This window comes from Bombina bombina, chromosome 4, assembly GCF_027579735.1.
Source record: "Bombina bombina isolate aBomBom1 chromosome 4, aBomBom1.pri, whole genome shotgun sequence".
NCBI classification, from domain to species: Eukaryota; Metazoa; Chordata; class Amphibia; order Anura; family Bombinatoridae; genus Bombina; species Bombina bombina.
Window position 1 is genome coordinate 1,148,794,031 of NC_069502.1, and position 18,442 is coordinate 1,148,812,472.

Consider the following 18,442-nt stretch of genomic DNA (forward strand, 5'->3'; position numbering starts at 1 on the left):
GTACACTAACACCCATAAACTACCTATTAACCCCTAAACCGAGGCCCCCCCACATCGCAAACACTAAAATAAAAATTTTAACCCCTAATCTGCCGAACCGGACATCGCCGCCACTATAATAAATATATTAACCCCTAAACTGCCGCACTCCTGCATCGCAAACACTAGTTAAATATTATTAACCCCTAATCTGCCGTCCCTAACATCACCGACACCTACCTACATTTATTAACCCCTAATCTGCCGCCCCCAACGTCGCTGCCACTATATTAAAGTTATTAATCCCTAAACCCTAACACCCCCCTAACTTAAATATAATTACAATAAATCTAAATAAAATTACTACAATTCACTAAATTATTCCTATTTAAAACAAAATTCTTACCTATAAAATAAACCCTAAGCTAGCTACACTATAACTAATAGTTACATTGTAGCTATCTTAGGTTTTATCTTTATTTCACAGCTAAGTTTGTATTTAATTTAACTAGGTAGATTAGTTAGTAAATAGTTATTAACTATTTAATAACTACCTAGCAAAAATAAATACAAAGTTACCTGTAAAATAAAACCTAACCTAAGTTACACTAACACCTAACACTACACTACAATTAAATTAATTCCCTAAATTAACTACAATTAAATACAATTATCTAAAGTACGAAAAAAAAAAACACTAAATTATAGAAAATTATAAAATAATTACAAGTTTTTAAAACTAATTACACCTAATCTAATCCCCCTAATAAAATAAAAAAGCCCCCCAAAATAATAAAAAGCCCTACCCTATACTAAATTACAAATAGCCCTTAAAAGGGCCTTTTGCGGGGCATTGCCCCAAAGTAATCAGCTCTTTTGCCTGTAAAAAAAAGGTGCAATACCCCCCCAACATTAAAAGCCACCACCCACACACCCAACCCTACTCTAAAACCCACCCAATCCCCCCTTTATAAAACACTAACCCCTTGAAGATCACCCTACCTTGAGAAGTCTTCACCCAACCGGGCTGAAGTCCTCAATGAAGCCGGGCGAAGTGGTCCTCCAGACGGGCAGAAGTCTTCATCCAAGCCGGCCAGAAGAGGTCCTCTAGACGGGCAGAAGTCTTCATCCAGGCGGCATCTTCTATCTTCATCCATCCTGTGAGGAGCGGGTCCAGCTTCAAGACATCTGACGCGGAGCATCTTCTTTGTTCTTCATCCGACGACTGAATGAGGGTTCCTTTAAATGACGTCATCTAAGATGGCGTCCCTTCAATTCCGATTGGCTAATAGAATTCTATCAGCCAATCTGAATTAAGGTAGAAAAAATCTTATTGGCTGATGCAATCAGCCAATAGGATTGAACCTCAATCCTATTGGCTGATTGGAACAGCCAATAGGATGCAACCTCAATCCTATTGGCTGTTCCAATCAGCCAATAGGATTGAAGTTCAATCCTATTGGCTGATTGGATCAGCCAATAGGATTTTTTCTACCTTAATTCTGATTGGCTGATAGAATTCTATCAGCCAATCGGAATTGAAGGGACGCCATCTTGGATGATGTCATTTAAAGGAACCTTCATTCAGTCGTCGGATGAAGAACGAAGAGGATGCTCCACGTCGGATGTCTTGAAGATGGACCCGCTCCGCGCCGGATGAATTAAGATGGAAGATGCCGCCGGGATGAAGACTTCTGCCCATCTGGAGGACAACTTCGCCCGGCTTCGTTGAGGACTTCGGCCTGGTTGGGTGAAGACTTCTCAAGGTAGGGTGATCTTCAAGGGGTTAGTGTTAGGTTTTATTAAGGGGGGATTGGGTGGGTTTTAGAGTAGGTTTGGGTGTGTGGGTGGTGGGTTTTAATGTTGGGGGGGTTATTGTACTTTTTTTTTTCAGGTAAAAGAGCTGATTACTTTGGGGCAATGCCCTGCAAAAGGCCCTTTTAAGGGCTATTTGTAATTTAGTATAGGGTGGGGCTTTTTATTATTTTGGGGGGCTTTTTTATTTTATTAGGGGGATTAGATTAGGTGTAATTAGTTTAAAAAACTTGTAATTATTTTATTATTTTCTGTAATTTAGTGTTTTTTTTTTTGTACTTTAGATAATTGTATTTAATTGTAGTTAATTTAGGGAATTAATTTAATTATAGTGTAGTGTTAGATGTAATTGTAACTTAGGTTAGGTTTTATTTTACAGGTAAATTTGTCTTTATTTTAACTAGGTAGCTATTAAATAGTTAATAACTATTTAATAACTAGTCTACCTAGTTAAAATAAATACAAAGTTGCCTGTAAAATAAAAATAAATCCTAAAATAGCTACAATGTAACTATTAGTTATATTGTAGCTAGCTTAGGGTTTATTTTATAGGTAAGTATTTAGTTTTAAATAAGAATAATTTAGTTAATTGTAGTAATTTTATTTAGATTTATTTAAATTATATTTAAGTTAGGGGGTGTTAGGGTTAGGGTTAGACTTAGATTTAGGGGTTAATAACTTTAATATAGTGGCGGCGACATTGGGGGCGGCAGATTAGGGGTTAATAAGTGTAGGTAGGTTGCAGCGACATTGGGGGTGGCAGATTAGGGGTTAATAAATATAATGTAGGTGTCGGCGATGTTGGGGGCAGCAGATTAGGGGTTAATACATATAATGTAGGTGGCGGCGGTGTCCGGAGTGGAAGATTAGGGGTTAATAATATAATGCAGGTGTTTTGGCGATATCGGGGGCGGCAGATTAGGGGTTTATAAGTGTAAGATTAGGGGTGTTTAGACTCGGGGTTCATGTTAGGGTGTTAGGTGTAGACATAAATTTTATTTCCCCATAGGAATCAATGGGGCTGAGTTAGGAGCTTTACGCTGCCTTTTTGCAGGTGTTTTTTCAGCCGGCTCTCCACCATTGATTCCTATGGGGAAATCGTGCATGAGCACGTTTTGCCAGCTCACCTCTACCATAAGCAGCGCTGGTATTGAGGTGAGATGTGGAGCAAAATTTTGCTCTCCGCTCACTTGCGGCTAACGCCGGGTTTGTAAAAACCCGTAATACCAGAGTTGTCTGTAGGTGAGCGGTGAGGGAAAACTGTTCGTTAGCACCGCACACCATTACCAACAAAACTCGTAATCTAGCCGTTATGTTGAGTAAATCTGGAGTCTCCAAAGGGATATAAAACTACAGCTGTTGTTTCTGAATACAAAGAACAAGATTTATAGACTAACGAAAAAAATATTTTTCTAGATGAGATCTTATTTTCCTGTTTCTATAGATCATTAATTACTGGCGCCCCAGTTCTGTCTAGTATATTTTATACACAGGTAATTAACTGTTTAGTCACCTAAATAGTTTTAATAAAACAGTATTACTGACATACAAGTAAACAATAACTTCAATGCCTGTAAAATATGTAGGACAGGACAGCAAAATGAAAATCTCAGTACTGCACTCCAGCTTACATATTGGGTGGCACTAAAACACTAAAGACACATTCTCATGTCTGATTTTTTTTTTTGTTGTATCTGGCAGATATTCACAATTTAACAAAATGTTGTTAAAGGAATAGTCTAGTAAAAATTAAACTTTTTAATGATTCAGATGTAGCATATAATTTTAATCAACTTTCTAATTTACTCCTATTATCATTTTTTCTTCGTTCTCTTGGTATCTTTATTTGAAAAAACTAAAATGTAAGCTTAGGAGCCAGCACATTTTTGGTTCAGCACCTAGGTAGCGTTTGCTGATTGGTGTCTAAATGTAACCAACAATCAGCAAGCACTACCCAGAGCTGAACCAAGAATGGGCCAGCTCATAAGCTTACATTTTTTGATTTTTCAAATAAGAATACCAAGAGAAGAAAGACAAATTGATAATAGGAGTAAATTAGAAAGTTGCTTAAAATTGCATGCTCTATCAGAATCATGAAAGTTTAATTTTGACTGGACTATTCCTTTAATTACCTCAAGGGGATAATATCTAGGAAGTATGAATGGATTTCCAACCTGGCATTAGGACTGATCTACAGGGGTTATCTTTGGTCATCTCCTGAGATTCAGTTAGACATCTAGCTGTAGTGATGCTTGTAGCTGAACATTTCTCTAAATTTGATATGTGGTTTTTAAATTTAAGTCGACAGTGATGCATCAGCTGAAACGTCACACTATAAATATATATATCCTTTGGTCAAATTCTTATAATGCATCGTACAGTGTCCTCTTGAGTACCAAAATCAAAATCTCTATAAAAAATACTTTAAAACATAAGGAAATGCAAACTTCTGGGATGAAACTCATAGAAAATAATGGATGTTCTGTTTCTTAAATTTATATAAAAATAAGGTCCCTGAACTAATTCTTGCTAACAGCTGGCAGAACTGCTGTATAGTTTTTTTAGGCATGCAAGTTTTAAAAGTAAAAATAACAATCTGATCATTTAAATGTACATACTACAGCATTAGAGATCAACTAGTTTTTTTTAAAGGCACATCCTATCACCATCCCAAATTTTAAAATAATCTGTTTAACCATTTAGGCTGTATCATTGGCTAATCATTCAAATTTTTATCTTATAAGAAATATTGGGAAACAGCATGTTTTCATATAAAATATGTAAAAACAACCAACCAAAGTAGTTTATGTAAATGTTTGCATTTTTGTAGTGATTGGTAGTACTTCATTAAATACAAGATTTCAGATAAATAATAATAAAAACTGTACTCAAACTATGGATTTGGGGCAGTGCTTTGCTTCATATTTCATTAACAAACCATCGGCTAGATTACGAGTTTTGTGTTATGAGCGGCTCGGTGCTAACTTGCAAGTTATTTCCACCGCTCACCTCCCTATAGCGCTGCTATTACAGGTTTGCAAAAACCCGGCGTTATCAGGCAATATTGCAGCGTTGAGCAAAATTGAGCTCCATAACGCACTCAATACCAGCGCTGCTTTGAGCTGGTTTTACGTGCTCGTGCACGATTTCCCCATAGACATCAATGGGGAGAGCCGGCTAAAAAAAAGCCTAACACCTGCAATAAAGGAGCGTAAAGCTCTGTAACGCAGCACCATTGATTCCTATTGGGAAAGAAAATTTATGTTTACACCTAACACCCTAACATAAACCCCAAGTCTAAACACCCCTAATCTGCCGCCTCCGACATCGCCGACACCTACATTACACTTATTAACCCCTAATCTGCCGCCCCTGACACCGCCGCCACCTACCTACACTTATTAACCCCTAATCTGCCGCCCCAATGTAGCCGCCACCCACCTACACTTATTAACCCCTAATCTGCTGCCCCAATGTCGTCGCCACCTACATACATTTAATAACCCCTAATCTGCCGCCCCCGCACTGCCGCCACCTACATTATACTTATTAACACCTAATCTGCCGCCCCCAATGTTGCCGCCACCTACATAAATTTAATAACTCCTAATCTGCCGCCACTATACTAAAATTATAAACCCCTAAACCTAACCCTAAGTCTAACCCTAACCCTAACACCCACTAACTTTAATATAATTAAAATAAATCTAAATAAAAATTACTATCATTAACTAAATAATTCCAATTTAAAACTAAATACTTACCTATAAAATAAACCCTAACGGCTAGATTACGAGTTTTGCATTATGAGTAAAAAAACAGCATTAAAGCCTCATAACGCTGCTTTTTTACTACTGCTGCTATTACGAGTCTTGTAGGTACAGCTGTCCCGCACACTTTTTTGGCTGTACCACAAATTAACTTACGCAATTTTCGTAAAGTCTTTTTTCAATGGGACTTCCATTGCACCGGTATTACAAGCTTTTTTGAGGCCAAAAAGTGAGCGGTACAGCCTATGCCACAAGATTTGTAATGCATTCTTAAGTCAGTAGTTATGAGTTTTACACTACAAAGCTGTAGCATAAAACTAAAAAGTACACTAACAACCATAAACTACCTATTAACCCCTAAACCGAGGCCCTCCCGCATTGCAAACACTAAAATAAAAATATTAACCCCTAATCTGCCGCTCCGGACATCGCCGCCACTAGAATAAACATATTAACTCCTAAACCGCCGCACTCCTGCATCATAAACACTAGTTAAATATTATTAACCCCTAATCTGCTGTCCCTAACATTGCTGCCACCTACCTACATTTATTAACCCCTAATCTGCCACCCCAACATCGCCGCCACTATACTAAATTTGTAAACCCCTAAACCTAAGTCTAACCCTAACCCTAACACCCCCTAACTTAAATATAATTAAAATAAATCTAAAGAAAACCTACTATCATTACCTAAATCATTCCTATTTGAAACTAAATACTTACCTGTAAAATAAACCCTACGCTAGCTACAATATAACTAATAGTTACAATGTAGCTAGCTTAGGGTTTATTTTTATTTTACAGGCAAGTTTGTATTTCTTTTAACTAGGTAGAATAGTTACTAAATAGTTATTAACTATTTAATAACTACCTAGCTAAAATAAATACATTTACCTGTAAAATAAAACCTAACCTGTCTTACACTAACACCTAACCTTACACTACAGTTAAATAAATAACCTAAATTAAATACAATTACCTAAATTAAATACAAATACCTAAATTACAAAAAAACAAACACTAAATTACACAAAATAAAAAACAAATTACAAGATATTTAAACTAATTACACCTGATCTAATAGCCCTATCAAAATAAAAAAAAAACCCTAGCCTAAACTACCAATAGCCCTTAAAAGGGCCTTTTGCGGGGCATTGCCCCAAAGAAATCAGCTCTTTTACCTGTAAACCAAACCCCCAAATAAAACCCTAACTAAAAAAACCTAAGGTCCCCATTGCCCTGAAAAGGGCATTTGGATGGGCATTTCCCTTAAAAGGGCATTTAGCTCTACTGCTGCCCAAACCCTGATCTAAAACTAAAACCCATCCAATAAACCCTTAAAAAAAACTAACACTAAACCCCGAAGATTCACTTACAGTTTTGAAGACCGGACATCCATCGTCAACGAAGCCGCGAGAAGTCCTCAACGAAGCTGGGAGAAGTCTTCATCCAAGCCGGGAGAAGTGGTCCTCCAGACGGGCAGAAGTCTTCATCCAGACGGCATCTTCTATCTTCATCCATCCCGCGCAAAGTGGGTTTATCTTCAAGACATCCGGCGCGGATCATCCTCTTTTTCCGACGACTCCCGACGAATGAAGGTTCCTTTAAGTAACGTCATCCAAGATGGCATCCGTTAGATTCCGATTGGCTGATAGAATTCTATCAGCCAATCGGAATTAAGGTTAAAAAATCCTATTGGCTGATGCAATCAGCCAATAGGATTGAACTTCAATGCTATTGGCTGATCCAATCAGCCAATAGGATTGAGCGCGCATTCTATTGGCTGTTCCAGTCAGCCAATAGAATGCAAGCAGAATCCTATTGGCTGATAGGGCCCTATTGGAACAGCCAATAGAATGCGAGCTCAATCCTATTGGCTGATTGGATCAGCCAATAGGATTTTTTACCCTTTAATTCCGATTGGCTGATAGAATTCTATCAGCCAATCGGAATTCAAGTGACGCCATCTTGGATGACGTCCCTTAAAGGAACCTTCATTCTGAAAGAGCCGTCGATTGAAGAGGATGCTCCACGCCGGATGTCTTGAAGATGGAGCCACTCCGCGCCAGATGGATGAAGATAGAAGATGTCGTCTGGATGAAGACTTCTGCCGGCTTGGATGAAGACTTTGGCCCGCTTGGATGAAGACTTCTGCCGCTTCGTTGAGGGTGGATGTCTGGTCTTCAAAAACTAAGTGGATATCCGGGGGTTAGTGTTAGTTTTTTTTTAAGGGTTTATTGGGTGGGTTTTATTTTTAGCTTAGGGTTTGGGTGGAAAAAGAGCTGCCCATACATATGCCCTTTAATGGGCAATGGAGATCTTAGGTTTTTTTAGATAGGATTTTATTTGGGGGGTTTGGTTGTGTGGGTGGTAGGTTTTACTGTTGGGGGGTTGTTTGTATTTTTTTTTTTACAGGTAAAAGAGCTGATTTCTTTGGGGCAATGCCCCGCAAAAGGCAGTTTTAAGGGCCATTGGTAGTTTATTGTAGGCTAGGGTTTTTTTTATTTGGGGGGGGGGCTTTTTTATTTTGATAGGGCTATTAGATTAGGTGTAATTAGTTTAAATATTTGATAATTCTTTTTTTATTTTGTGTAATTTAATGTTTATTTGTTTTTGTAATTTAGTTAATTGTATTTAATTAATGTAATTTATTTCATTGTAGTGGAAGGTTAGGTGTTAGTGTAAGACAGGTTAGGTTTTATTTTACAGGTATATTTGTATTTATTTTAGCTAGGTAGTTATTAAATAGGTAATAACTATTTACTAACTATTCTACCTAGTTAAAATAAATACAAACTTACCTGTAAAATAAAAATAAAACCTAAGATAGCTACAATGTAACTATTAGTTATATTGTAGCTAACTTAGATTTTATTTCACAGGTAGGTATTTAGTTTTAAATAGGAATTATTTAGTTAATGATAGTAATTTTTATTTAGATTTATTTTAATTATATTAAAGTTAGGGGTGTTAGGGTTAGACTTAGGGTTAGGTTTAGGGGTTAATAACTTTAGTATAGTGGCGGCGATGTTAGGGACAGCAGATTAGGGGTTAATAACGGTAATGTAGGTTGCGGCAATGCTAGGGACAGCAGATTAGGGGTTAATAATATTTAACTAGTGTTTACGATGTGGGAGAGCAGCAGTTTAGGGGTTAATATGTTTATTCTAGTGGCGGCGATGTCCGGAGTGGCAGATTAGGGGTTAATAATTTTATTTTAGTTTTTGCGATGCGGGAGGGCCTCGGTTTAGGGATTAATAGGTAGTTTATAGGTGTTAGTGTACTTTTTAGCACTTTAGTTATGAGTTTTATGTTAAGGCGTTGTAGCATAAAACCAATAACTACTGACTTTCAGTTTATGGTATGGATCTTGATGGTATTGGCTGTACCGCTCACTTTTTGGCCAGACAGGCAAACTCGTAATACTGACGCAAAGGAAGTCCCATTGAAAAAGGACTTTTGGAAAGCTGCGGTAGTTACATTGCGTTACGGCCAAAAAAGTGTGCGTTGCAGCTAAACCTGCAAGACTCGTAATACCAGCGGTAATTAAAAAGAGCCATAACGATGCTTTTTCACTCATACCGCAAAACTCGTAATCTAGCCGTTTGTGTAGAATAATTAGTGTGTACCAGATATACTCTTAGAAAATGAAAGGACTCACTTAATATTTCTGAAACAAAGGTAACATAAATAAAAAAAATAATTTAACAGTAGAACCTTTTTCTGTCATATAAGAGTGGAATTTATTTGCAGAGTGATAAAAGCAAATTTAGCAGGAGAATCTATGGTGAGACTGAATGGGTTCCTTGGGGAAAGGCACATGTGTAATTACAGGAATTGGGCTAAGAGTTTCAGTATTTAAATGATCTGCAAGATTAGGATTAAAGAGCATTTTCCCCCACAGGATTCCAACCAACATCTGAAATTCAGGAACAGTATTAAAGCCCAACATTTTTATTTCATGATTCAGATAGAGTATACAATTTAAAAAAAAAGCTACTTCATTTATCACAATTGCTTTGTTGTCATAATATCCTTTGTTGAAGAGAAAACCTAGGTTGGTATTGTGCATGTTTGAAGCAGTATATACCATACAACACTGCTTCCATCTAGTGCTCTTGCAAATGTATAACATTGTAAAAAGCATTTTTTAAAAACACCTGCATATAGTGTTGCAGGCACGTGCACGCTCCTGAGTGTACATGCCTGCTCTTTAACAAATGATACCAAGAAAGCAAAGTCAATTTGATAATAGAAGTACATTTTACACTCTATCTGAACCATTAAAGAAAATGTTGGGGTTTCTTATTCCTTTAACATTCATCAGATTTCCAAGCTCGTATTGACTTCATCTTGATGAGCACATGTGTCTGTGTCTGAGCCCAAAGACAGATGGTTGCTCAGTCTTCCTCCAGTCTTCATATCACTTCTTCTGATTGTGGTTTCTAGATATAAAAGTGTCTCCATGAGTGTTTGCTTCCATCACGATGTCCTACACAGGTTTGTGTTTAGAAGACATTCTCAGTTTCTTGATCTAGATTATTGCCAATCAGACAGAAGAACTAACTGCTAAAATACCCGACAGTCATGTTGCTCAAAAATTAATCAAAATATGCATAAAATAAACAGCAGTTGCTGATAAATAAAAATGTTCTTTATTAAATTTCTATTGGTCCTTTACAATCTAAGGTTCCTCGTCCATTAGTGGAATTTCTGTAAAAGAAAAAAAAGGTAGGTTTAATAAGTCAACAACTCCTATACCAGTGAATTATATATACTGTACTTCTGAATATTAAAAATAAAACAAATTTCTGCGAAAAAAATAAATAAATTATATATATATATAAAAATGAAAAAAAATACACTCTCTGGATTTCTAAGTACAAAAAAGCTTTACTACGTGACGTTTTGAGGTTTTCACCCCTTCCTCAGTTCCTTGGTCTGAGGAAGGGGTGAAAACCTTGAAACGTCACTTATTAAAGGTTTTATGTACATATAAATCCAGAGAGTGCAATGTTTTCATTTTTCTATATTATTATTATTGGTGCACCCTGGTATAAATTCTATTGAAGGATTGTTAGAGTGCTGCATCTTCAGACTAGAATATATATATATACACACGCACACACACTCACACATACGTACACTCACACATACGTACACTCACACATACGTACACACACATACGTACACTCACACACACACACACACACATACGTACACTCACACATACGTACACACACATATGTACACTCACACACACACACACATACGTACACTCACACACACACAATATACTTAGGGCTAGATTACAAGTGGCGTGCTATATTGTGAATGTGCTAACTAATGCACATATTATAAGTTAATAGTAAATGGGTGCACTAGAGCACAAACAAAATTTGTGCTTCTCATGTTGGCACGACAGAAGACCTAGCGTAAAGTGTAAGGATTAAAAAAGATGTGCACCAAAACAATATAAATACATTAAAATAAAGAATTAAACCCATATATACACTTTCTGATAAAAATTATTTATAAAAATATTGATTTTTTTATAAGGGTTAGAAGGTATTTGATATATGACAAGGTATTTGACTAGACAAGGCAATAATGTACATTGGGTATTGAAAAGAATCACCCCCTTGAAAATAACCACATGCAGCCTGAAAAAAAGATAGACACAGTTTTTGTTTATTTAGTTGTAATTACTCAGTGCAACTTATAGCATCGAAGTGAAAGATACAACACCAACATGTCAGACAAAAATAAAGATAATTCAAAAACAGAATCACTAAGTTGGAAAAAGGATCACCCCCTCCTAAAATTACTTGTAAACTCAACCAGGTGTATCTATGGGTGGCAAGGCACTGTCAAAAGATCTACGGGATAATGTTGTGGACAGGCACAAGTCAGGAGATGGATACAAGAAAATATCAAAGGCTTTATCAATGCCTAGAAGAATAGTGAAATCTATTATTAAGAAGTGGAAGGTATTTGGTACAACACATGCCCTCTCTGGATCAGGACGTCGCTCCAAACTGGATGAATGAGCCAGGAGGAAACTGGTCAGAGAAGCTACCAAGAGGCCCACATCAACTCTGAAGCAGTTGCAGGAATTAATGAAAAAGAGTGGTCATTGTGTGCATGTGACAACAATATCACAAATTCTCCACAAATGTGGCTTGTATGGGAGGGTTGCAAGAAAAAAAGCCCCTCCTCAAGAAAGGCCACATGCAGTCACGACTGAGCTTTGCCATAACACACCTATGAGATTCTGAGGCCACATGGAAAAAGGTGTTATGGTCAGATGAGACTAAAATATAATTATTTGGCCTCAACACCAAACAATATGTCTGGAGGAAATCCAATACAGCTCACCATCCAAATAACACCATACCTACAGTAAAGCCCGGAGGTGGTAATATTATGTTATGGGGGTGTTTCTCTGCAGCAGGCACTGGAGCACTTGTCAGGATAGAAGGAATAATGGATTGGGCAAAATAACATCAAATTCTTGAGGAAATCTGCTGCCCTCTGTCAGGAAGTTGTCAATGGGAAGAAGATTTATCTTCCAACATGACAATGACCCAAAGCACACAGCAAAATGACCACACAGTGGTTTAAGGAGAAAAAGGTGAATGTCCTTGCATGGCCTAGTCAGAGCCCAGATTTAAACCCCATTGAATATCTGAGGCATGACTTTAAGCAGCGGCGGACCTAATTAACAGAGGGCCCTGGTGCAAGATTTTTTTTTGGGCCCCCTTAAAAAAAAGTAACAAAGTAATAATAAAAGGGGTTTCTTTGGAGACAACAATGGTTATGCAGCATGGTAAAAGGCAAACTGAGACACACTTTCTCTCACACTCCCTTTCACTCTCTCTCACACACATACACTTTTACACACACACACACTCTAGTTCACGCACACTTTCGCACAATCACACACTTTCACTTACACACGCACATATATACACTCAGAAACACACACATTTTCTTACTCTCACACAAGCACTTTCACTTTCTTACACACACACACGTTCAGGCATTCTCTCTCACACACACTTTCACTCTGTCTCACATACACACTCACACACACACATTATAGTCAAGGTCTAATTGTCCAATTGAGATTGATAGGTATATGAAAGTACATTCAATTTATGATAACAATGAGATGTATTATTTTTGGATATCCCAGAAATCAAAGCACTTGCCATACCACAAATTAATGATTCATGCTACAAATTTATAAAAAAAAAATAAAGTAAAAAACAGCTTTATTAGCATCAGAAACTCTTTAAACATGTAAACTATAACCTTAGTTATTGTAACATCTTTGTGCCCACATTAACATGTCCCTCCAATTTACCTTATACAAATTTACTTGAAGAAGATATTGCCAAGATGCTGTGCACAACAAATATAAACAGAGTAAACAGAGATTATTTCTTTGTGGTTTGTCTGTTGTGGAAGAATTATTGGGGTCCAAAGTTTCTTGCCTTGACTTTACAGAATGCATACTTATACAATACCCGCCTTCTAAAGTTGCTGTATATATATTAGGGATGGGTGAATGTGTTTATATTCGAATTTGAATGTTAAAACGAATGTTATTGTAGAAATTCGATTTACATAATGGAATGTTGATAAGAACAAATATTCTTAAAAATTCTATTATCAAATGTTATTTACAGTTTTCGAATGAAATATTCAAACTCGAATATTACATTTATAAAACACTGTTGTAGACTAGAAATACTATTTTGAATTCAAATGTAACATTCGAATTTGAATGTCACATTCGAATATTACATTTGTTTAAACACAGTATTAGACTAGAAATACTATTTCGAATTCGGATGTTACATTGAAATTCAAATGTCACATTGGAATTTGAATATTACATTTATAAAACACAGTATTAGACTAGAAATACTATTTCAAATTCAAATGTTACATTCAAATTCGAATGTCACATTTCGAAATTGAATGTGATATATAATACATAGCTAAACATCTATTATTCAAAACGAATATTTTCGAATTTGATTGAAAAATTTGAAAATGAAAACTTGAAAATAGAATGTTAGAATGTCATATAAACATTCGAAATTTGATTCGAACAAACGAATGTATCAAAATTCGTTTTAAATTTCAAATTTTTAGAAACATTTGCCCATCCCTATATATATATATATATATATATATATATATATATATATATATATATATATATATATATATATATACATACATAGTATATTCAGTATCTCACAAAAGAACACCCCTCACATTTTTGTAAATATTTTATTATATCTATTAATGTGACAACACTGAAGAAATGACACTTTGCTACAATGTAAAGTAGTGAGTGTAAAGCCTGTATAACAGTGCAAATTTGCTGTCCCCTCAAAATAATTCAACACACAGCCATTAATGTCTAAACTGTTGGCAACAAAAGTGAGTACACCCCGAAGTGGAAATGTCCAAATTGGGCCCAATAAGCCATTTTCCCTTCCCTGTGTCATGTAACTTGTCAGTTACAAGGTCTCAGGTGTGAATGGGGAGCAGGGTGTTAAATCTGGTGTTATCACTCTCACACTCTTTCATACTGGTCACTGAAAGTTCAACATGGCACTTCATGGCAAATAACTCTCTAAAGATCTGGAAAAAAGAATTGTTGCTCTACATAAAGATGGCCTAGACTATAAGAAGATTGCCAAGACCCTGAAACTGAGCTTCAGCTAGGTGGGCAAGACCATACAGCGGTTTTATAGGAGAGGTTGCACTCAGAACAGGCCTCACCATGGTCGACCAAATATATGTATGAGTGCTGCCAGCATTGCTGCAGAGGTTGAAGGGGTTGGGGGTCAGCCTGTCAGTGCTCAGACCATACGCTGCACACTGCATCAAATTGGTCTGCAGGGCTGTCATCCCAGAAGGAAGTCTCTGATGCACAAGAAAGTCTGCAAACAGTTTGCTGAAGACAAGGAGACTAAGGACATGGATTACAGGAACCATGTCCTGTGGTCCGATGAGACCAAGATAAACTTTTTTGGTTCAGATAGTGTCAAGCGTGTGTGGCGGCAACCAGGTGAGGAGTACAAAGACAAGTGTGTCTTGCCTACAGTCAAGCATGGTGTTGGGAGTGTCATGGTCTGGCCCTGCATGAGTGCTGCCGGTACTGGGGAGATACAGTTCATTGAGGGAACCATGAATGCCAACATGTACTGTGACATACTGAAGTAGAGCATGATCCCCTCCCTTTGGAGACTGGGCCGCAGGGCAGTATTCCAACATGATAACGACCCCAAACACACCTCCAAGACAACCAGTGCCTTGCTAAAGAAGCTGAGGGTAAAGGTGATGGACTGGCCAAGCATGTCTCCAGACCTAAAACCTATTGAGCATTTGGGGGCATCCTCAAACAGAATGTGGGGGAGCGCAAGGTCTCTAACATCCACCAGCTCTGTGATGTCATCATGGAGGAGTGGAAGAGGACTCCAGTGGCAACCTGTGAAGCTCTGGTGAACTCCATGCCCAAGAGGGTTAAGGAAGTGCTGGAAAATAATGGTGGCCACACAAAATGTTGACACTTTGGGCCCAATTTGGACATTTCCACTTAGGGGTGTACTCACTTTTGTTGCCAATGGTTTAGACATTAATGGCTGTGTGTTGAGTTATTTTGAGGGGACAACAAATTTACACTGTTATATAGGCTGTACATTCACTACTTTACATTGTAGCAAAGTGTAATTTCTTCAGTATTGTCACATGAAAAGATATAATAAAATATTTAAAAAAATGTGAGGGGTGTACTCACTTTTGTGAGATACTGTATATATATATATATATATATATATATATATGTATACTGTATATATCATCAAAGCTGTAAGCAGAGCTTAATACATTATTTAAAACACTGTGGAGTTTTAAGATGAGTCTAAATGCTGTTTCCTTAGTTTAAATACAGTATAAGGCGTTGACCTCTCATTCAGTCTCACCACCTTTATTTAGCATTGCTATGTTGCAATCTGCTGCACAAGGTACAGTACTGTACATACTGCAGAAAGTTTCTGATATAAGTTGCTGTGATGTGAAGTTCCAGCAGCAAGTTTCTGATCACATCACAGCAGCTGAACAGAAGGAAAATACAGGAGGGAAGCAGTGGGAATGAGCTAGACAGTAATGGTGGAACTCACTGGGAAACAAGCAGAGCAGATGAAGAGTAGGAGACGGAAAGAAAGCAAATCCTGCATACAGCTGCCCTAGATGTATTTTCAGCTTCTCTTATGCCCAGTTGACCCAAGCTTACTTTCCATACTGCAGGAATAGCCGTTCTACACTGACTGGGTTTGCTGCTATCTCCAGCCCAGACATGCTTTGCGCACCTCTTCTCTGAAGTGCCAGTCAGAGGAGAAGGGGCGGGGCTACAGTGTAATGCCTGACAAAGGAGAAGGGCGGGGCTATTGTGTAATGCCTGTCAGAGGAGAAGGGGCGGGGCTACTGTGTAATCCAGGACAGCACAGAAATGTTCAGGAAGAGTAGAGGAGGTTGTGCTGGCTAACTAATGGTTACACCGGAGGTGCAGTCTGCCTATAGTAGGTAGATGTTTAGTAAAAGAGCTTGTGCTGCACATTGGGGAGGTGGGTGGATCACACACTGCTTAAATTAAAAAAATACAATTTGAGAGGGAAACAAAGCTGCAATATATATTTATGCACCTTCTACATGCATATCTCACCTTCTGCATTGCAGGGACTTTTCCCCCATGTGTCGCCCCTGTGAAGTGCCGATCATGATCATCATATAAAAAATGCAGTTTGTAGGAACCCCCCCACTAAAGCCTCTGCTGTGCGCTGCTCTAAAATACATGTGTGCTGTCTAGGAAAGAGGGAATTGTGGCAGCAGTGCACCAGACAATCTAATATATTTACACATCGGCACAGGGAGGTCTCATAATAAAACGCTCTACACTTTCTTTAATAATTTTATTTTTGGCTCTGTTTTTAATAAAAGTTGGCAGCTACTCTCTCTGGGACTCTGTGTGGCCCCCCCAGCCCTTGGTGCCCGGTGCAGTGGCACCGCCTATAGGTCCGCCCCTGACTTAAAGACTGTAGTCAACAAACGTTCATTATCAAATGTAACGGAACTGGAGCAGTTCTGCAAAGAAGAGTGGGCAAATATTGCACAGTCTAGATGTGCAAAGTTAGTAGAGACATATCCCAACAGACTAAAGGCTGTAATTAAAACAAAAGGTGGTTCAACAAAATACTGACACAAGGGGGTGATCCTTTTTACAACTCAGTGATTCTGTTTTTGAATTGTCTTTATTTTTGCCTGACATGTTGCTGTTATATCTTTCAGTTGGATGTTATAAGTTGCACTGAGTTATTACAACTGGATAAACACAAACTGTGTCTGTCTTTATTTCGGCTGCAAAGCAACAAAATGTGATTATTTTCAAGGGGGCTGATTCTTTTCAATACCCTCTGTATATGTATATGTCTAAATCTGTATATATATATATATATATATATATATATATATATATATGTATACATTATTTTTTTTACACAAACACACACATATATATATATATATATATATATATATATATATTGATATACACACACTTTGGAGCCCTTTCCTCTCAAATACCTTAAAAGTTGAACAATCTTTTTTTAACAATTTTAATATTTAATCATGTGTTTTAACTGTAATTAATTTACATTCCAATGTTCCTCACTTAGAAGAAAATGTTATTTACATTTTTAAATATTTATTTCTATATACAGTATATCTATACCTGCATATATTCATATAGATATATAGGTATAGATATATATTTTATAAACAATTAATGATATATATATATACATATATATATATATTTATATATATTTAAAAAGAACATTTTCTTCTATGTAAAGAACATTTGACTGTAAAATATTTATAGCTACCTTTGGGCTTATCACTGTAGGTATAATGTGTTGGGTTAGTAAAGAGGTTTTGATATCCGAAAATAGCACACATCGGGTTTTGCTCGCGTACAATCTAGTTACTTTTAACATGCAATACATGTGCTATGCCGCGAACGTTAAAACTTTACTTTGAGTGGTGTTTGCCCAAAAGCGAAAACATTTTTAAAGCGCCACTTGTAATCTGGCCTTTATTGTATGTAATACAAAACAAAAAGCTGTGGGTGGAGAAATGTACACAACTGGGAACATCATGTGACACTTAAAGCTCTACATTTATGCTGCTCTTACCCACTACTAATTTTGCAGAAGGACCATAATAGTGAAACAATTACATGCTCACATTTGTTAGTGCATATAATTACACTATTGACACTGCAAGTTCAGGAACAGTATTAAAGGGACATGAAACCCAAAATAATTATTTTATGATTCAGACAGAGCATACATTTTTTTAAAAAAAGGTTTCCAATTTACTTCTATTATCAAATTTGCTTTGTTCTCGTGATATACTTTGTTGAAAGGCATACCTAGGTATGTATCACGCACATGTTTGAAGCACTATGGGGTCAATCCCAATCTATTGCTTGGCTGAGGCCTTTATACTCTTTTTCTGGCCAAAAAGGCCACTTTTCATTTCAGCACAATCACAGTAGTGCGTTTTTAGCCTATTTCCTACAGTCACAATCAGGTTTTTGACTCACAGATAAAAGCCATATTTTTAACAAGGAGTCAAAAAATTCTCGGCAATCACAATCCATTTTCAAGAGATTTTTCAACAGTTTTTAAAGACCATTTTTACATTTTCTAATTCAACACCTCAAGGTACTCGATAAAAGCCTGAATTGGCCTTTAGGACATCTTTGCAAGCATTCTAAGACTATTTGTAATC

General features: G+C 37.0%; 1 protein-coding gene across 1 annotated transcript in view; it reads right to left on the minus strand.

Annotated features, from left to right (window-relative positions):
• Positions 1–9,284: 9,284 nt before the first annotated feature.
• The window catches only part of LOC128658245 (sushi domain-containing protein 4), a 399,617-nt gene continuing 390,459 nt past the window's right edge, over positions 9,285–18,442 (minus strand). The window contains exon 8 of the mRNA XM_053712782.1: positions 9,285–10,279. Within this exon, the coding sequence (XP_053568757.1) occupies positions 10,251–10,279 (29 nt within the window). The 3' untranslated portion in view covers positions 9,285–10,250. The remainder of the gene's footprint in view (positions 10,280–18,442) is intronic.